Source organism: Lactuca serriola, chromosome 5 (genome assembly GCF_051521515.1).
Source record: "Lactuca serriola cultivar US96UC23 chromosome 5, Lser_US96UC23_V15, whole genome shotgun sequence".
NCBI classification, from domain to species: domain Eukaryota; kingdom Viridiplantae; phylum Streptophyta; class Magnoliopsida; order Asterales; family Asteraceae; genus Lactuca; species Lactuca serriola.
The window spans coordinates 23,555,487-23,579,313 of record NC_136412.1 but is presented as its reverse complement, the minus strand read 5'-3'; the positions used below and the strand labels follow the sequence as shown (position 1 = coordinate 23,579,313).

The 23,827-nt window shown below is 37.6% G+C and overlaps 1 protein-coding gene across 2 annotated transcripts in view; it reads left to right on the top strand.

Annotated features, from left to right (window-relative positions):
* Nucleotides 1-23,827, top strand: part of LOC145052222 (uncharacterized) — a 61,321-nt gene that overhangs the window by 1,274 nt on the left and 36,220 nt on the right. Inside the window, exons 3-4 of one of the 2 annotated variants that reach the window (XM_079000017.1) lie at nucleotides 452-5,194; nucleotides 5,464-5,501. In XM_079000017.1, the coding sequence (XP_078856143.1) occupies nucleotides 452-5,187 (4,736 nt within the window). In that variant the 3' untranslated portion in view covers nucleotides 5,188-5,194; nucleotides 5,464-5,501. Of the gene's footprint in view, nucleotides 1-451; nucleotides 5,195-5,463; nucleotides 5,752-23,827 lie in introns of those variants that run through there. The other variant, XM_079000016.1, reaches the window with a different exon arrangement.

Below are 23,827 nucleotides of genomic sequence, written 5' to 3'. Positions count from 1 at the left end.
AAGTAACTATATTTTGTAAGGTCTATGGAGAAAAGATATTGGTGTTCGTAACCTTAGGGAGGAGGTCAAACCATAAAGCTTGAACATTGATAATGTGTTTTTAACTACTTCTCTAACCCAAACCTTTTTCACCTTGATTTACAGTGGTCTTAGAATGAATTTTACTGATGTGGTCCTAGATTGATTTGAACAAAAAATATGGCTGTTTCATGCTGAACAGTATCCCTTGTCCATGTTAAATGATTCAAAATTGAACATTGGTGTTATTTTAAACCATTTCATGAATCTAAACTTGCTTTCGTGTGTCTAACCAAGCTTGATGCTTTATCTTAACTGAAACATTAAAGTCCTAAGTGTGGTAAAATGGAACCATAAGCTTGTTGGATGATCCAACATTTTGTAGCTCTGTGTTGTATTCTGCATTCTAATACATTGTCTAATTTCTCACCAGGTATTGGATTCAAAAGTGTGTTCTTGATAACAGCTCAGCCATACATTTTCAGTAATGGTTATCAGATAAGATTCAATGAAAAACCTTGTGAGCATTGTAATGTTGGTTATATTGTTCCTGAATGGGTGGAGGAGGGTCCAACAATTTCTGCCATTCAAAGCGTATATGGTTCGTCTAAAACTCTGCCAACCACAACTCTGGTGTTGCCTCTAAAACCAGAGAAGGTCAAACCAGTCAAAGATCAGCTTTCAAGTGTCCATCCAGAAGTTTTATTGTTTTTGGCAAAAATAAGGCGGCTTTCTGTTAGGGAAGACAATGAGGACCCCAGACTCAACACTGTCACTGCAATCTCTATTTCAAGTGAGAAGAACTTTTTCACTTCCAAGAGCCTGGATGCTGTTTCATATACTGTGCATCTCACTGCTGATGTAGAAGACACAGAATGTGGGTACCACATGTGGAAACAAAGGTTTCCTGTGAAACCTGAAAATAAAGTGGATGCTAGAATGGAGGTAGAAGAATGGACAATCACTCTCGCTTTTCCGAATGGGACAAGACTCAAAAGAGGGTCAAGTCTGCCTGGAATCTACTCCTTTCTACCAACAGAGACAGTCACAAACTTCCCTTTCATAATGCAAGCAGACTTCCTCTTGGCATCTTCAAGGGAAAATATCCTCTGGGACAACAAATGGAACAAGGGAATACTCGATTGTGTGCCTCTGGCGTTTCTAAATGCATTTACCTCACTGGTGAAATCAACAGAAAATGCTCCCGTTTCCAGTCTCCCATTCATGTTTAGGTTCTTACCTGTCTATGAGTCATCTCATCCAAAGCTGAACCTTGTCAGGGATGCCATCAAAGCAAAGCTGATGAACGAGACTATTGTTCCATGTGAGTCATACACTACACAGAAGATGTTCCGTAAACCCAATGAAGTTGGTAGGCTGAAGCCTGAATTTTGGAGCATACTCAAAGAGGCAAGGAGCCAAAGTGTTAATTTTTCCAACATTTCATCTCATGGAGCGTATCTTCTCGCTTCTTCATTTGATACAAGCGAGTACAATGTGATTCTTGACTTTTTGGAAATCAAGCCTGTAAGCGATGAATGGTATGCGAAATGCATTGGGAGCTCCGATCTTGTAAAGGGTGTCACAGAAGATGTTTATATACAACTTCTGTTATTCGTTGCAGAGAATTGGGGTTCTTGTTTTTACAAAACCAACATGAAGAATACACCTTTGATCAAGTATATTGGGAAAGACGGAAAAGACGATGTATATTCTCTGGCCTCTGGTATAAACAAGTTGCTGGCTGCAGATTCCGATTATATTTCCTGGTTGCTTAATTGCAACGCAGAGTTCCGATGTTCAATCGATAAATTTTTTCTGCCCAAAATCACACAAGAAGCCATAAGATCATGTCCAAGGAAGGCAACACTAGTGAAATGGCTTAGAGAGCAGGCGAAGGTTAAATTTGTGAGTGTTTGTGAATACGCTGAGCTTGTTAGTCACTCACTCGGGTATGATCGCAAGCTTGCTGTTACTTATGCCCATTTCCTTTACAACTCTTTGGTAAAGGAGTACTTATGGCAACATGAAGTTCAGAATCTGTGTAGTGGCATGCCGATTGTTGATAACTATGGGAATATAACTAAAACAAGAAGTGGAGTGCTTGTACCTGCGAAAGGAAGCAGATGGGTGGAGCTGATTGGTTCAAATCCTTGGAGGCAGCATAATTATGTTGAGTTGGGTGAAGATTATACACGTGGTGCTTGTTATTTTGGTATGGTGACATCTGGTGAAGAGCTTGTTTCGTTTCTTCAAAAATATGTTGGGGCTTCTGATGTTCCTTATCTATCTCCTCCCAATGCTGCGATTCCCACTCTCTCCTCTCCTCTCACTAAAAGAAACACATTCTTGCTTCTGGAATGGCTTAGGAATTTAAGGGCATCGGGGGTTGGTTTACCAGCGAGATTCTTGTCTTCCATTAAAGATGGCAGCTGGTTGAAGATTACTCTGAGTGGGAGTCCTGGGTACCGATCGCCTTCAAAATCATTCATGCTAAAGTCATCAATCGGGAACCTTCTACAGAATGGATCGGTGCTTGTTGACATCCCATTGGTTGATGAGAAATTTTATGGTGAGGAGATAAAGAATTTCAAAGATGAACTGGAAAGAATCGGTGTCAGGTTTCAAGACACAGATGCATGTGAGTTTATTGGTGAGCGCCTCATGCGGCTTGCAGCCTCTTCACAGCTTACCAGAGACAATGTTTTTTCGATATTGAAATTCATTCAGTATCTTGGAGAAAATTATATCTCCACTCGGGCGTTGATGGAAAGTATTAGAAAAGAAAGGTGGCTTAGGACATCTCGAGGTGATATGACTCCTATCAATTGTGTTCTGTTCAGCCAGGAATGGAATGCTGCTTCACAGATAAGTGACATTCCATTCCTTGATCGTGATTATTATGGTTCAGAGATACTTAATTACAAGAAAGAGCTGGATTTGCTGGGTGTGAAAGTGAAGTTCAACGATAGTTATCAGCTTGTTTTAGATTACCTGAAGCCCTCATATTCACTGGCCTCTCTGTCATCTGAAACCTTGTCACTGATATTAAATTGTATACAGAATTTGCGATCCTCGGATAAGCTGGTCGAAGCGTTTAAGAACAATAGATGCTTAAAAACGAACTTGGGTTACAGATGCCCATCTGATTGCTTCTTGTTGAATCCAGAATCCGAGTGGGGTTGCCTTCTTGAGGTCTTTGGATCATTTCCGATTCTTGATCAACAGTTTTACGGGAGGTCTATATGTTCAAATGCAAACACACTAAAGAAATTTGGTGTGATGGTGGATTTTGAGGATGCTTGCAAAGAGTTTACCCGAATTTTCAAGCAACAGGCATCAGTATCTTATATCAATAAAGAAAACGCCCTTTCTTTTCTGAATTGTTATGGAAAGCTGAAGAAACAGCAAGTGAAATTTCCGACTGATCTGAAGGACTGCATACGCAAAGAGAAGTGGCTACGAACAAGACTTGGTGACTACAGACCACCAAAAGAGTGCATTCTTTTTGGTGCTGAATGGGAACCAATTTCTACAATCTCCCTGCTTCCCTTCATTGATGACAACTTTTATGGCAATGAGATCCATAACTATCGCGCCGATCTCAAGGGGTTGGGTGTTATCACAGATTTCAAAGATGGAGCCAAGTTTGTGGCTAATGGGCTTTTCTTACCTCAAGATTGCAGTAGTCTTACTCCTGCTAATGTTTACGCCCTTCTTGATTCTGTCAAGAGACTGAAAGAGATAGGAACGGATCTTCCTGATAAATTTCTAGACAAAGTTTCCTCAAGGAATTGGTTGAAAACACATTTTGGCTACAGAGGACCTGACGAGTGCTTGCTTTTTGATTCTTTCCATGATTCTTTTTTGAAGTGTAACGATGGTCCTTTTATTGATGAAGGATTCTATGGATCTCGCATTGTATCTTATAAACATGAGCTCAAAGCTTTAGGAGTTCCGAATGATATTAACAAGGAATGCCAGTTGCTTGGTAGCTACCTCGAATGCCACTCCAACTTTGAAACAATTTCCCGAATCTATATTTTCTTGTCTACATACAAGTGGGAGCCTGTTGATGAAGACAGTAAAAGGATATGGATCCCGAGAGGAGCAGATCACGGAGAGTGGGCCGTGCCTCAAGATTGTGTTCTCCATGACAAAAACAATCTGTTTGGAGAGCAGTTGAAAGTTTTGGAGAAATTCGAGTATGACAGCAAAATTCTTGACTTCTTTTCCAATACTTTGAATGTGAAGGTTCATCCCTCGATTGATGACTACTGCAAGCTTTGGAAGGCATGGGAAAGTTCAGGAAGCCAAATTGTAACACACAAAGAATGCTGCGCCTTTTGGGAGTTTGTGGTTCGAAACTGGAACCCAAGAACAGAAGATACTTTCAAGAACAACTTATCCAAACTCCCTGTTTTAGATCCTAATTCAAATGGAAGAATTTTTCTGTATGACAAGCGTGATGTCTTCATAGGCGATGATCTTTTCTTGACAGATCTCTTTACAAAAACCTTCTCTCGTCCAATATTCGTATGGTTTCCTCAGCCAAGTCAGAAAACCCTAACCCGAGCCAAGCTTGTCGACATCTACACCAAACTTGGTGTCCGGATCTTGTCCGAATCTGCACACAAAAACATATCTGATGTTGATCATGCTGGATTCGAGCCAGTGAATTTGAAAGAAAAGATCAACAAAAAGGGTTTGTTTAAACTCATTCTTGCCTTTCTTGCTGATCCTAATCTGAAAATCGAACCAGACAAGAGACATGAAGCTGTTAGCCGTGTGCTTGCGATCGAAGCTTTTGAGACACCGGAAAAGATGTCGGTCAGATACAGCTTGACTTTTTCATGTGGAGAAGTTGTGGATGTGGAGCCCAGGAGAATGATCCGTTGGGACAAACAGCTGTCTAAATTATATATGCAGAAGATGGAGAGATCTTCTGGTCATAAGAATGCTATTGAATACGCTTCCCATTTTGCTGAAGAAATAGCAGAGGGAGTTCTGTGGGATAATGAAGAGCTTGTTCCAGATCTGTGTGAGCTCATAAGGCTGGGGTTTTTGTTGGAGTTTGATGAGGAAGCAGTTGAGTTCCTCATGAAGATCAAGAATCTGCAGATCTTTTTGGAGGATCACGACTACCTTACTTCCACCTTCTCATCTTAATTATAAGGTATGCGCTCAGTCATATAATTTGTTGCTTCACATGCATTTATTTATCTTATTTCCTCATTTTGCTATTTGTTTGTATTTTCTAACATGTATTTTCATTTTGCTTTCTTATTATTAATTAAAGCATGCATTCATCTATTGTATATAACAAGTTAGATAACTGTTCATCTCTTGGTTGTTGTGGATGCCAACTTAATATGATGTTGCTATTTCTTGGTGTACCCTTTTTCTGTACAGTTTTTTTTAATACAGTTTGTGTTTCTGATGCAGGGGAAAGCTTCAGAACTCAGACAGTTATGGCGGTGGAGGTTTGTTTAAAGTGCAGAAAGTTGATTGATAAAGTTATTTTTTTATTTTTTTTATTTATTTATTTTTTTTTGATATGATATCATCTAGTGCCACAATCTCCAATATTTCCCTTATTTTCCATTATTAAGTCGCTTTAAGTGTTTTTAATGTATGTTATGGAACAAATGGTTATCTATGCTTTTAGTCTGACTTCTTTGTAACCAATCAAGTTTTATGTCACCTCTTGAAATGGTACAATACTTTCCCTTCTTTTTTTTCTATTACTCTTTAAACCCCAGATTTATTTGAAAACATTAAATATAATTGTCGTTTCTTATCCTCTTAAAAGTATATACAACCATGATAGCTGAATGTACAAGCTCCCTAATTAGGGGTGAGGGAGTTAAAACTAAATGTAAAAGCTTCCCCAAAATTAAAGCAACAAATGTTGATGTCATTTATAAAAGGAAAAAAATGATTTTGTGGCTGCCTGAGCTTAGCTGTGGAACACGTTTTTATTTTATTTTATTTTTTATTATCAAAAGCTCATTTTTTGTTTTATTTAATATACGTAATCTAATGCGATTGATTAGGGGAAAAAAAGTAGAATAGAAAGGTATGAGTCATACAGGATAGTGATTACAAGAATATCATATGCATGCATTGATGGTGTAGAAATTGGTGGCCAGAATAAAAATCACTAAAATAGCAAGCAAATAGATTAAATTGAATGAAACAATAGGCTGTTTTTTTAGTTAAAGTTTGGATATATAATAAGCTCATATCCACTGTCCCCTTTAAAAGTAAATATATTCTTATTCCCATCATGGATAAAAGTACTAATGTTGTCACGTACGAAAACTTCAATCCAAGGTGAAAACCTTTTGTAAGGAAACATAAAATATGTTTTCATCTTTTTTATAATATTAATAACCCAATTGACTTCTAACAGTTTTCGTGTCTATTTTGTGTCAGCATCTGTAAGTTTTTGGCTTCTAAATACTCATAAAAAATAGGAAGCTTCGTTCGGCGACAAAAACGTTTAACTTTTAGCGTAAACAAAAGGCTTCAAAATCAAATGTTACCTTGTACCGGCTAGTTTTGCCGAACACACCTTTAGACAAACTAGTTATATATTGAATTAAATCCGTATCTAAATAGAAAGTTAGGGTATTTTGATTTTAAAATATATAAGTATAAAATAATATTTCTTTAAATTTTGAATCAATTATTTAGGACTGGTTTTTAAGAAACTTTGCAATTTATCCCATATTAATTATATTTTTCGTTTTATCTATCCAGACCGATTTGTTGTAATATTAAATATTAAGACTAAAAATAACGAATGCAGTTAGGGTATGTTTGGTTTGATACATGGAATGACGAAAGTATGAAATGGAGCATGTAATGGAATGGACGGGATAATGGAATAAGTCAATATCATTCCATTGTCAAACAATGTTTGGTTACTTAGTTGGAACGGAATACAAATTTTTATATAGATAAAAATACCCTTATAACAGAAAAAAGGCATATAAATTTATAATATTTATAACCTTATTAATCAAAATTTACATTTTGTATTGTAATGCATTGAAATTTAACTAATTAAATAACCACAAATACCATATTAACGAAAATAAAACATAACAGATAATATTTTTATATATTAAACCACTTCAAAAGAACTTTTATAAAATATTTTTCAATGTTTACCAAAAAGAAAACAAAAATGACAACTGTTATCGCTACATTTACAACATGAAAATGCAAACCCAAAAAACAGTTTCACAATTTGAAGAACTAATATTAAGCATATCTTTTATACATCTAAATTTGTCTTCTTCGCCAATTGAAAGGAGACCTAATAACTGTAAAAAAAAAACTTATAAATTATTTTGGACTATCTAAATAAAACTGTTACCTAAACAAATACTTGTCATGTGTAAAATAACATATCAAAAGCATTGACCCTCAAAGAATACCAAGGGTATAGAGGGTAATTTTCATTCTTTAAGCAATGGAATGGAAAAAAAAAACAGGTGGTGCCCTAATAATCTAAAAGGGGCTTTTGGAAGAATGGTATTCCTTAAGGAATGATTCATTGCTTTCCATATTACCAACCAAACACATTTTCCGATTGGAATGGAATGATGTTTTCCATTCTCTCATCCATTCAGGCCTACCAAACAACGCCTTAGTGATTAGGGTTTGGATCAAACCTTAGGTGTGTTTGGTTCGTTGGAATGGATTTGAATTAGGGAGAAAAGGTTTTAATTCCACCACAGTTCAGTGTTTGGTTCAAATTTGTGTGATGGAATTGAAATCCTAAATGAGAAAACTTCCCATCAAACGTGAGAAAACACTTTTTTTCAAGAAGATGATGTAATTAATTCCCTCCTAGGAAGGAAAGTGGCATTTTCCCATACTATCCTTGTTTTATTTCACAACATAATCTCTATCACCATCACCTACCACCACCCAACCACCACCAACGCCACCACCACCTCTGCCACCACCACCTACGACCAACATCACCGCCACCACCACCTATCGCAACCGTCAACACCACCAACCACCGCCAACACTACCACTCACCACCTACCACTGCTACCACGATCGTCATTGCTACCACCAACCACTTACCATTACTGTCATCGTCACCATCACCTACCACCACCGCTACCACCTACTGGCACCGTCACCCACCACCTGCCACTGTCACCGCCATCACCACCACCTATTTATGCCACCGTCACCGTTAACACCAACCACCACTGCTATCACCACCACCACCCACCTACCTACACTCCTACCGCTACCACTACAACCTGTCACTGCCACCACCACCACCCCAACCTACCCCCATTACCGCTACCGCCACCGCCACCGCCACCACAACCACCCATCCTACCGCTACTGCTACTATTATCACCCACAACCACCTATTGTCACCACTACCACCCATCTCTTGCCACCGTCACCATCACCATCACCACCACCACCACCACCACCTACCATCGCCACCATCTACCACTAGCACCACCTACTATCATCGTCATCACCATCCACCGTCACCACCACCACCACCCACTACCCTCCACCACCACCACCACCACCATCACCGCCAATACTAACCATCACCACCACCACCACCTACTACCGCCATTGACATGAATGCTCAATTAATAAAATGAAAATGTACTACTTTTAAAGTTTATATGATATATCTTTACATGTAAGATAGAATCAAAGTAAAATTACGCAAATTAAATTTAAAAAGGGCAATTTTGTCATTTTACATAGATTCTAATTTCGTTTCATGCCAACCAAACAGAATATAGAATTAATTCCAATTCTATTTCCTGCTAACCAAAGAGTATATGGAATTGGATTCAAATTCCTAATAGAGACCTTTTCCAATTCCAATTCCATCAGAAACATTCTACGAACCAAACAACACCTTAGCTACCAGGATACCGATCTAACATATCATAACAACATAGCGACATCCTATCTAACAGGATACTGATCTAACAGATCACAACAACATACAGGCATACGATAACCAGGATAACAATCCAAAAGGCCGGCCTCGGTGCCTTCGACCCTCAAGTACAGTGAAGAAAACTCATCTCAAATGCAGAAGCTCCCGAAAGAAAGTCCTTAGCTGGTGCCCTACCGGCTTCCAAGCTATCAAAACCAATAACACACCCAATTAATAATTGGGTCCCACACTATAATCCATAATCCACACTTGGGGTAAAACAACCATTTTAACCCTGGCCCAACATACACCAAAGTGAGGCCCCAAACCAAAAGATCCACAAGGCCCACTAATGGCCCAATTTTCTGAATTGGGCCTAATCTTATATAGGTCTTATCCTAAGCCCATATTTTCCTTAAATCCAAATCAGGTTACCACAAACACTGTAACAATTGACAAAAATCGGTCAAGGATTTGTCGGTCAATCACCCCGAATATTATTATGATAAAAGCTATTGTGTATTAACCAGTATTATTATAAATAATTTAAGTCATTATTCACCTATTTGCGATTAAATCATTTATATTCAAGTGAGACCAATATTTGATATTTAAGTTTCATAATATCTACGATAAACGAAATCAAACAAATGAAAATGATTAAATTTTATAATAAAAATATATAATTATTTATACCACAAATATGCATTAAAAGCCATATAATGTAACTATATACATACATGTATATGTGTGTATACATGGGATATATATATATATATATATATATATATATATATATATATATATATATATATATATATATTGCATGGAAAGCTCTAGCAAACTAGAAGGAACGCAACTAAGTTATACACCTGCCTTCCATTCCATTATATGTCACACACACATTACAATCACAGGCAAGTAAATGAAGTACTTCTAAATCTCAATTGGGATCTTAGGGCCCACATAACCTCACACAGAGTCTTCAAACACAATCTGGAAGAAATATCATCCAGGACTACTACGAAACTTCGTCTCCCCCTTTCCTCTCTATCTCTCTCACCTGCATGCTCACAAATACCTCACATGCTTGATATCTTTTGAACTATTTCAGATGTACTTCCACATCTTCATTTGATCATCAAACTGTACAAGAAATCTAATCAAATATCTCACCACTGAATTTATTTTTAGATAACACTCTTCACACTCCCCCTTCATTTTCTCAACTCCCTCTCTCCCGTGTTCCACTAGATCACAGAAAAACCCAGCAACAATCGAAGTTGTTGCCTTCTTCAACCCAACCTCTCGTCTTCCTTCCGTTTTAATGGCAGACTGACCGATAACCACCAAACCACCGCCATGGCCAGTTGAAGCAAGCCTTCGATCACAAACAGGACCGTCGACACTTCTCACTGGAGAAGAAGAACCGGCGACAACCACTATTTACCCTCCCGTCTTCATCTCTTTTCGACCGTCAAGCAGTTTCTCATCGTTCTTCCTTACTCCTCCATTGATCTCAGGTAACCATCTTTCTTTTCTGTTCAGAACACATTCAAAAATCTCGAAGAACAGTCAACACGTGCTATGGTGGCCGGTGGCATGAACAGTTCCGACGAGATAATCCCGATGATGGGTTCGGTCCTAAACAAACATATATAGTTTCCTTATTCCGTTACCTTTCTGTTTCGAGGTGTATAGGTCGACTCCAAGAATCCCGGAGCAAAACCCGCTCAAAACTCGATCTTCCCGACTCTCGCTACTAACATGAGTCTTCATGGCCCCTTTTTACTTTGTTAAACAATTATGGGGGAATACACACAAGCATATGATATTACAGGTTCAAACTATAAGAAATTGCATGGGTTCATAAAATTTTAAATGTTACATTTATTACTGAGTCAATGTGAAAACCCGATGCCCACAATGACACGAGTAACTCAATATATATAGGAAAGAATTACATTTACAACCCCTCAACTTAATAAATACTTATATAGTTTTCACAAAGTTTTACATAAGTCTAATATCCCCCCTCAAGCGAAACTGGTGGAGGTCCGAGACGGAGCATGTGGCGAAATTGCTCGAATTGGTGTCGAGGGAGACTCTTCGTGAAGATGTCCGCAACCTGAAGCTTGGTCGGCACAAACATGGTGAGGAGTTTTCCCGATGTAACGATTTTGCGAACAAAATGATAATCCAGATCAATATGCTTGGCGCGCTTATGAGAAACTGGGTTCTGAGTGAGAAACAGAGCACTCTGATTATCACACAGAATGGTTGGACGACCAGTTGGCATGGCATGAAGCTCACGTAGCAAACGAGTGATCCAAATTAGTTCAGCAGCAGTGTTGGCCATGGCTCGATATTCAGACTCATAGCTGGAGCGAGAGACCGTCGGTTGCTTTTTGGCGCTCCAGGACACAAGATTACCCCCCAGGAAGATCGAGTACCCATATGTGGATCGACGAGTGTCGAGGCAACGGGCCCAATCAGCATCAGAATACCCCACCAGGTTTGTGATCTTGGGCCTGGAAAACGTTAGTCCAAAGGACAGAGTGCCTTTGACGTATCGAATAAGACGTTTGACGGCCTGGTAGTGAAGAACCATTGGAGCTTGCAAGAACTGACTGACTTGATTTACTGCATTTGAGATATCCGGTCGAGTGATGGTCAAATATTGAAGTGCCCCAACAAGAGACCGGTAATGAGTAGGATCCGCATATAGCGCTCCAGAAGCAACAAATGAGGTATTGGCCGCAAGGGGCGTTGAAACCGGCTTGGAATCAAGAAGTCCAGCACGGTCAACAATGGAGTGAGCATATTTGGATTGACTGAGAAAAAGCCCAGAGGGGAGATGCTTGGCCTCAAGACCGAGGAAGTAGTTGAGTTGCCCCAGATCCTTGATCTTGAATTCTGCGTGGAGCTTGTGAATAAACGAACGTATGAGCGATGAATCGGAGCCAATGAGAATGAGATCATCAACGTAAAAACAAGCGGGTACAATACACAGGCACCCCGTTTGAAAATAAACAATGAGGGATCAGCGCGACTACAAACAAATCCATTCGTCACAAGAAAAGAACTTAGCCGATGAAACCACGCCCGAGGGGCCTGTTTGAGACCATAGATGGCCTTATGGAGTTTGCAAACGTGGTCGGGGTAGCGAGGATCAATAAAACCAGGCGGTTGCTTCATATAAACAATGTCTGTAAGATTGCCATGTAGGAAAACATTATTGACATCTAACTGATGTAGCTTCCATTGATTAATAACCGCAAGAGTCAAGACGACGCGAATGGTGGCCGCTTTCACCACCGGGCTAAATGTATGAGAACAATCCAGCCCGGGAGCCTGACTGAATCCCTGAGCAACAAGCCGAGCTTTGTGTCGATCAATAGAGCCATCAGCAAGGTACTTGGTGCGAAATAGCCACCGACACCCAACAACATTAGTGTTGGGAGGACGTGGAACCAAAGACCAAGTGGCATTACGAGAAAGAGCATGCATTTCGGAGCGCATGGCGGCCACCCACTTAGGATCTCGAAGAGCATCATGATGAGTAGATGGATCAGTCGAGGCAAACAATGCAGAGTACAACCCGTGGTCCGATGTATGTGCCAAATCAGCCCGATGACGAGGCTTAAAAATCCCTGCTTTTGCCCTAGTAATCATGGGGTGACCGGCGGGAGATGGATCAAGGGGCATAGGGATCGAAACACTAGGTGCGGGGTTCGGTAATGCGGGTGGATCATCATCATTATCCGATCCAGCGGCCGAGCCAAAGGGCTCGGATGAGGCGTCGAAATCGGAGGGTATAGGGTCATCAGGTTCAGCAGCCGGAGTGTCAGTTGCAGGAGTGGTCACCGGAGCGGGGCAAGGGCGGGTGTTAGCACAGACGCCACAGGAGAAGGGACGCGGTTGACAAGGAGATAAAGCAGGAGGCTTTGAACAGGCCCGGGAGACAGGCATAGGTTGTGAGGTATCTTCCAAAAATGAGTGTAAAGGCAAATCATCCAACGAGACCCGCGGAGCGGCACTGTCAAAGGGAAAACACATCTCGTCAAAACGAGCATGACGCGTAATGTAAACGCGAGCTGTGCATGGGTCAAGACAAAGATAGCCCTTGTATTGTGGGTGATAACCAAGAAACACACACGGAATGCTCCGCGGAGATAGCTTATGCGCCGAATAATCACGTAGATAAGGGTAGACCCGGCACCCAAACGGGCGAAAGTTATCATAAGACGGAACCTGCTCGAATAGTAGCTCGAATGGGGATTTGGAGCCAAGAACCTTTGAAGGTAATCGATTAATAATGTAAACCGCAGAGCTAAAAGCATGGACCCAGTATTTAGCGGGAACATGACCATGAAACATCATAGCAAGCCCAGTTTCAATGATATGACGGTGCTTACGCTCGGCCCGACCGTTTTGTTGCGGGGTGTAGGGACACGAAACCCGATGAAAAATGCCATGCGAATTTAGCAAACTTTTGACACGATTATTTAGAAACTCCGATCCACCATCACTTTGGAGAACCTTAAGTTTAGTGGAAAACTGGTTTTCCACAAATTTAATAAAGGATAAAAAAACGTCAAAAAAATCCGATTTAGCCTGCATAGGATAAAGCCAGGTGAAACGAGAGTGGTCATCCACAAATGACACATAATATCGAAACCCATCAACCGAGGGAACTGGCGATGGTCCCCAAAGATCACAGTGCACCAAATCCAATACATGTAAAGCACGCTTATTATTAATAGGAAAAGACAATCGTCGAGACTTAGCAAGTTCACAAGAAGAACACAAAATTGGTTTCGGCAAAACACTAGAAACCATTAATAGTCCAAGTTTATTTAACATAAAAATTGTGTCAAATGACACATGTCCCAAACGGGAATGCCAAAGTTCAAATGACGCACGTGGTTTGGCCCGGGCAAAAAACGCATAGGCTTGAGGAGTGGTGTCCAACACGTAGAGGCCGCGATCACATTTTCCTTGTGCTAGAACTTGCCTCGTTGTTCGATCCTGTATAAAAAACACGGATTTGGAAAAAAGAACATCCATAGGATTGTCCCGAGTTAGTTTGCTAATAGATAATAAGTTGTTGGTGAGGCGTGGCACTACCAACACATCACGTAAGTGAATATTAGGAGCAATTTTGGATGAACCAACGGAAGAAATTTTAAGAGTGTTACCATCGCCAAATTTAACGGAAGCATCGCCACCATAGGGCTCGGAATTAGTGACCGAACCGGTTAAGGAAACCATGTGATCGGAAGCCCCGGAATTGACAAACCAATCCGGGCCGGCGGTGGAAATATTGCACTTGGCTAAGAAAGCCTTGGCGAGATCGACTTCGGTGGAAGACCCGGGTGAGGCAAACGAGGCAAGTTGGGGGCAATGGTTAGCAAAATGACCATTTTGCCTACAAAGTTGACAGTGAGGGGACCGGCGACCACGACCTCGACCACCACTACGGGCCGCACGACCACCGCGACCCCGACCAAACGTCGACCCAGTAGGGGCGGCACCGGCAGAAAACGCAACAGCAGGGGGGTGAAGAAGCTTCGCCATGTATAGCCTTCAAGAAAAATTCATGACCTTCAGCCTTAGCCAGAAGATCATGCAACTGGTAGGAGGCACTGGAGGTCCGAATGGCTGTGGAAAAGGTTTCAAACGACGCACCGAGGCCGCACAAGAACCAATGAGTCTTATCGGAATCATCGACAACTTGGCCGATAGCAGCGAGTTGATCACACAACAGCTTAAATTTGCGACCAAACTCAGAGACGGAGTCGGTGCCTTTGGTGAGATGGCGAAGGCGGTCACGAAGGTTTTGAACACGCTCCAATGAGGAGTTACCGTAGGCAGCTTCAAGAGCATCCCAAATCTCACGAGCAGTGGAGAGTCCCACAATCTCAAAAAAAAACCTCTTCAGTGAGTGAAGCTTGAAGGAGAATGAGAGTCTTTTGATCCGATGAGACCCACTCGGCAAAGGCGGGGTTAACAGTGGGCTTATTGTCTACCAGAATAGACGCAGAGGGGCATGGATTGGAGCCGTCAACATGGCCGTAAAGCTGTTGATAGTTCAAGAGAGGACTCATTTGATTCCGCCATAAAAGATAATTTCAGGAGGATTTGAGGAGGACAACCGAATGGTGATTAAATGGAGGATTGTGTTCATGGACAGAGAGGAGGAATCGGCTGCCATGGAAGGGTGGTGAAAAATGGAAGAAAGCCGATGGGTGGGAGTTAAGGGAAGGAGAAGAGAAAAAGAAGAGGTTATGGGAGGGAAAAGGATGAGATTTAATGGCTCTGATACCATGAGTCAATGTGAAAACTCGATGCCCACAATGACACCAGTAACTCAATATATATAGGAAAGAATTACATTTACAACCCCTCAACTTAATAAATACTTATATAGTTTTCACAAAGTTTTACATAAGTCTAATAATTACTTATATGACACTTTTAAACATATTGTGATAGTTTTTGTGTCGCATAAAAGCTTTTATCCGCAAAAATACACTATTCACGTAAAATGGAGTTATGAACTTCTTACCCTATAAAACTTGCTGTACTTATTATTATATCAAAATGAAACATTAAAAATCTCCAAATTTTGTATGTCTATCCCATTGCATGTTATTCTATTATTTACATATATGTAAATAATTTTACGTAATATGTACAAGTGTACTGTGTACCTTTGGGTATAAAAATGTGCAAAATTATAGACTTATAAAAACCCAATAAGACATACATATGTACTAATATGTCGACTAATTGTTATATATATAAAAAATAAGAATGATAATATAGATTTTTGTATGTTTAATATTGTCATCTTAGAAAATATTAAATTTTTGGTTACTAGAATATTTGTTAAATTTCTAGCTTTTATTATAAATTGTAGGTTTATATCTAATGATCGTTAAAACGGTGGATTTTCACTTAGATTGAAAATTTGCTAGTGTTCCGAATACAACCGTTATGCGGCCTGAGTTTCGCTGATAAGTTTTTATTTGTTATTGTTCAAAGATAAATAAACTTTATATAACTAAAGAATTGTGAACAAAAATACGGGATCTTTATGTGAGTTTATTTTTCATCAAACTAAGAATATAAACTTAGTGAAGCCCCCTATAATAACCGTTAATCCCCAAGGAGCGGAGAATGTTATGTATAGATCTATACGGATTGACACCCCGTCCGCGGTTGCTAACTACAACATTCGTATGACGAGACAAAACGGACGATAACTTCTTATTTTATCTCATTGTTGTTTTGACGTTGATGAAGCGTCGTTGGAACTATTTTATATTTAACAGAAACGGATACAAGTTTTATAGCTCGGTTATTAAACTCTACATAACCCTGAAATTCATTACTAAAAATATTAATATAAATCAAAACGGAAAGTATTTATGTTATTATTTTGGTGATATTATTTATTTACATAAAGTAAATAATTGATAATTCACTCATTGAAAATATATAAATTGCTACTTGTATATACTAAATAATACTTATTTTGAAATGTTATACCAATTCAAGACATTAAGTTCATCTAATTTATATTTATTTGAAATTTATAATGGAGTATGTTTCTTTCGTTTATAGTTCTTACATTCATAAACATTGCATTTTATTTTATAAAACTCTCGGCGTCAAAATTTATGGAACTCACCAACAATTTTTGTTGACGTATTTTTAAAATGTGTGTATTCTCTGGTAAATAAGAAGCCGAATGTATGACATCGGTGATAAGGAAATATTATTTCCTTACTATTAAATAATCGTTATATGTTTTTTTTTCTTTTTTTTAATATCGTCAAATGTTAAAGTATTGTAATGCTTTCTTTTTAAAATTTTGAATGTTTGTAATATATTAATTATTGTACTTTAAATGTTCAACATATGTGGTTAACTGTGATTCAATTTATAACGTCGCGACTCCAGCATTTTCCGCCGTTGGTCGGGATGTGACAGATTGATATCAAAGCTAACAACTACAAAGAACTCATTATTTTCTTAGAAAAAGAATACAACTATAGTTTAGGGACTACTCTTATTGGATTAAGTATACCAATATCCTTAAAAAAGGTTATAAATTGTAAATTAATAATTAAATTATTAATCTATACATATTTATAAATTTTGTGAAAAATAAATTTGAAATTTTAAAAACTTAAAACGCAAGGATTTCGGTCAAATACCCAATTAGGTTTTATAATACATAAGCTTTATCACAACTAGAGCTAGCTTGCGCACCTAAGTTTTATTATGATCGGGCTTTATGAATTATATAACTTAAATGAGGTGATTGATAGACTAAAAGCTTCGTGATTTAAGAAATTAAATTTTTACAATTATTAGTATGTTATTTTTGTGTATATAAAAATAATTATGTTTTTAGTTATTAAAAATTATTTCGCTTATTAGATGGATGAACTTTGGTGGATCGTCATTCCCCCAGCTCACCCTCCACCACTGTTTCCTGGGGACCCGTACTTTTCGGAATTTCAAGCCGTCCATGATCAAATTCCAATAGCCGAGGACGTACCAATCTCGGAAAAGGAGAACGAAATGGAATAAGATCCGGAGGAAGATCCGGAAGAAGATGACCAAGAAATGGAGTCTGAGAACCCCATGGAGATTGTTAGTGATGGGGCGACGAATGTAGTTCCCCCCAATCGTTCATCAGTCAGAAATGTTCGATGCTGCCTCAAACGCACTACAAGAATGTCCGTCCCTAACCCCCAAGAACTAGACAACATTCTTGGTTACTCAAGCAGTGAAGTAAATACTTGTGTGGATCAATGGCGTCAAACGAAAACCAACAATAGCGGACAAACCTCAAAGAGTGCAACTCCAACCTCCTCTGAAATTAATGCACTAACCTAGCAGATGGCCCGCCTGAACGGGTAGATGTGGCACTTAAGCGATGAATCCAGTACCAATCAGGGTGAAATGAACCAAATGATAACCAAAATGTCCAAGATGGAAGAAAAATGGGAAGATGACCAACTCTCCCAACTAAACCTCCATCAACGCATGGACTATTTTCATGGTCGAGTAATGCATCTTGAGGTGAGAGTTTCAGCAGCAGAAAGTCAGAATCAACTAGCTCTCTCATTGGCCCATAGGATGGAAGAGAGTCAAAGACTTTTAGAGCAAAAGGTGGAGCAACTATTTCAAGCCAGAAACTCGCCTGGAGGGTCGCAGTAAGAAGCATGTTGGATCTGATCATGAAAGAATGGATTTCGATCGCATGAATTCGAGGATCACATTTTTGAGCTGCTACTTTAGAGTTAGGGTAGATTGCTAAGAAATATGTGATAGCATAGTTTTTCAGTTGAACTGCATTGTAAGGACAAAGTTTTTCCGCAATAAAATAAAATTTGATTTTGTCTTATTTATTTATCCTTGCAATGGCATGTATGAAAAATTGATGTTTGAATGTTTCTACTATTAGCAATAATGGATTTGATTCTTAATTATGTTATTTGTGGAAATGTCGAGAATTTACCAAATAGGGAGAGTTTCTCATCGCCCAAGTTTCAACTGGACAGAAACTTGGAATCATGTAACCTACATTGTGTGATGAATGAAAAACTTTCATATTTGGAAATTAGACTAATTCCTTGACAAAGAGTCAAGTGAAGGGCTAGGGATCAGGTACACTCGGTTGCACTTCAGGGATTTTATCATGAGTGATTGTGATACGATAATATCTTATATTCTTGGAACCAAGACGTGTGAGTTGTTGCTTGCTGATCGGTTGCACATTGATAATAAGTAAACGCACCAGTAACTTGGTGTTATAAAACTTATTGTTGTATGTGATTCGATGAGTGAGTGCAAGCGAGCATTTGAGTCAAAGTTTATCCATTCCTTTTACCCAAATGGGATAAAAACGATATATGTGGGCCCCTCGATGATTTAGTGATGACACCCTAAGCGCTTGGCTAAGCCGGGACTAAGTTGATGTGTTCAATTGTAGTCTGTTGTCAGTCTTCATAAATCGGATGTTAGGAAACAGTACATAGACAGAGAGAATGATTAAAATCCATGTCTCAGTCTATACGATATCTTGAGAATGGAGGAATATATGATCCCTTATCTAAAGGACACGCGTGTCTGATAAGATCAGAGTTGACAGCGACTTTTGAAAGCTACGATTGCTGATCAGGTTCTGAAGTTATACAAAATAGTTATTAGACTTATCCAAGTGGGAGGCTGTTGGATTAGTGTCTAAGTCCATAACTATTTTGGTATGTACTTGACCCGATTATGAGCATGGTCCTTTTGGGTTGCCTTCACCATAGCAACTTGTAGGATGAATTAAGGAGAGAAAGGATTAATTATGATTTATTAATATATTATAAGAATAATATATTAAAGGAGAAATCATATTGTTTAATTAATACTAGTCAAGAATTAATTAAGAATTAATTTTATGGCTAAAAGAGATTAATTAAACTTAAGGGGATTGGAATTGTAATTATAAGATAATTGCAATTGGGCTATGGATCACCTAATAATATAGGTTTGGACGAATTCTATGGGAAGCCCATAAGGAATTCGTCCAAGGGATATGATAAAAGGAGTCCATGGACTGCTTAGAGCTTAAGCAGTCAAATTAGGGTTTCCTTGTTAGATAACCCTAATAACCTACCTATTTAAAGACCCCCTAAGCCCCCAAAAACGTGGCTAAGTGATTCCTTAGGGTTTCTGGATGTTTTTGGTGTCTCCTCTCTCCTCCTTCTTCATCCTTATTGCTTATGGTGTTTGTAACTCCATTAGAGGTGCAACACTTGAGGCACTAAGCTTTCTGAAGCCAATTAAAAGAAAGGAATTGATTGTTATTGCTACATAACAATCAAAGGTATTCTCTAAGCCCTAATTCAAATTATAATGTGTTAGATCTAGGGTTTATAGCTTTGGATATTCAATTGCATGTTCATTAGACAAACTAGATCCAAAAGCTATTAGGGTTTGCATGTACACCATAGGAATGATGTAGTGTTCTAAACCCATCAAGTACACAATGTGTTTCATATCTTGAACCTCAAGAAGTGTCTGTCTGATGATACTTATGTGATACCACTCGACGAGATTCAATTAAACACAAAACTTCACTTTGTAGAAGAACCTGTAGAAATCATGGACCGAGAAGTTAAACGATTAAAGCAAAGTCGTATCCCTATCGTTAAAGTGTGTTGGAACTCTCAAAGAGGGCCAAAGTTTACCTGGGAACGTGAAGATCTAATGAAACAAAAATACCCCCAACTCTTTAATGGCATCCCGTCTACAAGTTGAATTTTGGGACGAAATTCTTCTAACGGGGGGGAGTATGTAACAATTGGCAAAAATCGGTCCAAGATTTGTCGGTCAATCACCCCGAATATTATTATGATAAAATCTATTGTGTATTAACAGGTATTAATATAAATAATTTAAGTCATTATTCACCTATTTGCGGTTAAATCCTTTATATTCAAGTGAGACCAATATTTGATATTAAAGTTTCATAATATCTACGATAAACGAAATCAAACAAATGGAAATGATTAAATTTTATAATTAAAATATATAATTATTTATACCACAAATATGCATTAAAAGCCATATAATGTAACTATATACATGCATGTATACGTGTGTGTGTGTATATATATATATATATATATATATATATATATATATATATATATATATCCCTTTCTAATAAAGAAGTAGGTTGAATCTCCTACTGCCATGTGTCAACCTCTAAAACCTCCTAATCAATTATACATGCCATGTGTCACCTTTTTTCTATACATTTAATTTAAATTTAAATTTAATTCATTTCAAAATTTCAATTCAATTTTCAATTTCCTTTTATTCATCTTACCGCATTTACTGATATTGAATTTTGGATTCTACTTATAATAATAGTTTTACTTTAATGCTTAAAGCCGGTTATTCTTCATCTTTTTGTCATGCTTACCAATGTTAATACTTAATAAGTATATCAGTCAATCATTCCAGTAACATGTGTTCTTCTGCATTTACTATTATTCTACAAGAACATATTAGCAAATTATCCTATAACATACATGAGATATTGCTGAAAACACAAAAACTTCAACCATGGAAAATCATGTTAGGTTGCTGGCAAAACTGATAAACATTATGAACCATACAATCGTATGTCATTTCTATCTCAACATAATCATTGTCATTAATAATTCTTCCTGAAAATTAATAACTTTGACATTTTTTCATAAACCTAAAACTCATGCCTTTGTTATTTTAAATGAGAATACAAATATAATAACAAGAAATATTATATGATTAGCGTTAAAATTATATCTCATTAACATTAAATTAGAGTGAACATGAATTTGTCAAGATACATTTTATCGCTTGTTTCTTCTTCCCACTGATAAAAGAGGAAACATTGATCCAATAGTGGTATAAAAACAAATCAATGATTTGGTTAACAAAATCTATAGAAAATCTGTTACAAGATAAAGTCGTGACTGAAGAAAGAACGAATGATAAATAAAAGGTAAAAGGTTTCTTAATTTCTTGCTGATTTTGTTAACTAATAATGTTGATTTCTTGCCTGATCAACATACTTTTAGGAATATGTATATTAAATTAAATGAAAATTTGAATACCTTCCATATTAACACAGAAATTGATTTTAATACAGTTGTTTTTTTAAAAATTATCTTATTAGATTTTTTATTTTATTTGAAGCTTTGTTTCAAATCAATTTGTTTCAATATTAATATTAGTATGAATTGAATACCTTCCATATTAACATTACAGTATATTAGAAATTATGAATTATGAATAAGAATAGGAATATATATTAGGAATATGTATATTAAATTTAATGCAAAATTGAATGATTTCCATCTCACCACTGTTATATAAATTACAACATAGAGACTGATTTCAATATTAATTTTATATTACTGATATATATATTAAAATAATTTTATTTACAGGGAAGCAATCATCCTTCTACATCAACTGATAATTCAACTAATCTTCAAATTATAGAAGATTTGAAGCTTATGTTGGATTCAAATAACGAGTTGGTCAGGTGTTATAGGATGGTTAGAGACGTTTTTAATTCGAATCCTCATGTTGATCTAAAGTTACGAATTATTGGAAAAAGATGGCATGATGGAAGGACATACAACCTACCAACTGCTTCTGAGGTCGTTGCTTTAATTGTAGGAGACATTGGTGATTTTATTGATAACAGAGACATCGTTGTTCAAACTTCGTCTGAAGCTCTATGTCGCATTAGTGAATTACATCCTTCTTACCTTGCTCTACAGTATCCTCTACTATTTCCATATGGTGACGATGGTCATAGAGTTGACATCCCCCATAGAGGTGTTATGTCTTCGAGCAATAGCAAGCGTCTAAACACTACAATGAGGGAATTTTTCGCTTACAAAATTTAAGACAAGGATAATTCTTTCTCATTGATTTTGAATTCAAGAAGGTTTTTTCAACAGTTTTTGGTAGATGGTTATGCAATGATTGAAAGCGAGAGATTATATTACGTACGAAAGAAACAAAAAGTACTTCGATGTGAATCTTATGAGAATTTACGTAACTTTCAACATCAGGGGAATAAGAACATTTCGAAAATTGGCCAACGTGTTATATTACCTTCTTCTTTTACTGGTGGTGCATGTTACATGATGCAAAACTACTTAGACGCCATGTCTCATTGTAAGTGGTTTGGGTATCCTGATTTTTTCATAACCTTTACGTGTAATCCAAAATGGCCCGAAGTTCGAAGATTTCTTAGGGACACTATGCTTAATCCAGAGGATAGACCTGATATCCTATGTAGGTTATTTAAGATCAAACTTGATGCGTTGATTAAAAACCTATGCGAGAATTTAGTATTTGGCATGTTTCAAGCAGGTATTTAAAATTATTTATTCATACTATCCATATTATATTTTAATGTCATGTTTTATTTAAAATATAGTTATAGTATATACATTATTTAATTTTTTATTACAAATTTGTTTATTTCGATATATGCAGTTGTGTATATAATTGAGTTTCAAAAGTGAGGTTTGCCTCACAATGATATTTGTCTATTCATGCAACCTGATTACAAGCTTCCTAGTTCCTACCATGGAACACATTCATCAATTTATTTCAGCTGAGATTCCCAATATTCAACAAGATCCTGCTTTGTATTCACTTGTGAAGGAGTTCATGATACATGGTCCATGTGGTGCTCAAAATGTCAATTACCCTTGCATGGTGGATAACAAATGCTCTAAAAACTTCCTAACGAATTTCTCTAAACATACTTCAATTGATGAGAATGGTTTTCCTATATATAGGAGAAAAAACGATGGATCGTTTGTAGAAAAATCTGGTGTCCAGTTAGATAACCGAAATGTTGTTCCATACAACAAATATCTGTTGAAAAGATACCGAGCACACATAAATGTTGAATGGTGCAATCAGGGATCTTCTATCAAGTATTTATTCAAATATATTACTAAAGGTCCGGATAGAGCTACTGTTACTTTTGTACAAAACAACAGTGGTTCTAATAAAGATGATATAGTCGATGAGATAAAAGAATACTATGATTGTAGATATCTTTCTGCATGTGAAGCATCTTGGCGAATTTATGGATACGATGTTCATTACAGGAATCCTTCAGTTATGAGACTTCCTTTTCATCTACCTAATCAACAACAAGTTGTCTACGGTGCAGATGATGATATCGATAATGTTCTTAACCAGCCTTCAGTTGCTTCTTCGATGTTCACATGTTGGATGGAGCGCAACAAACTTTACAAA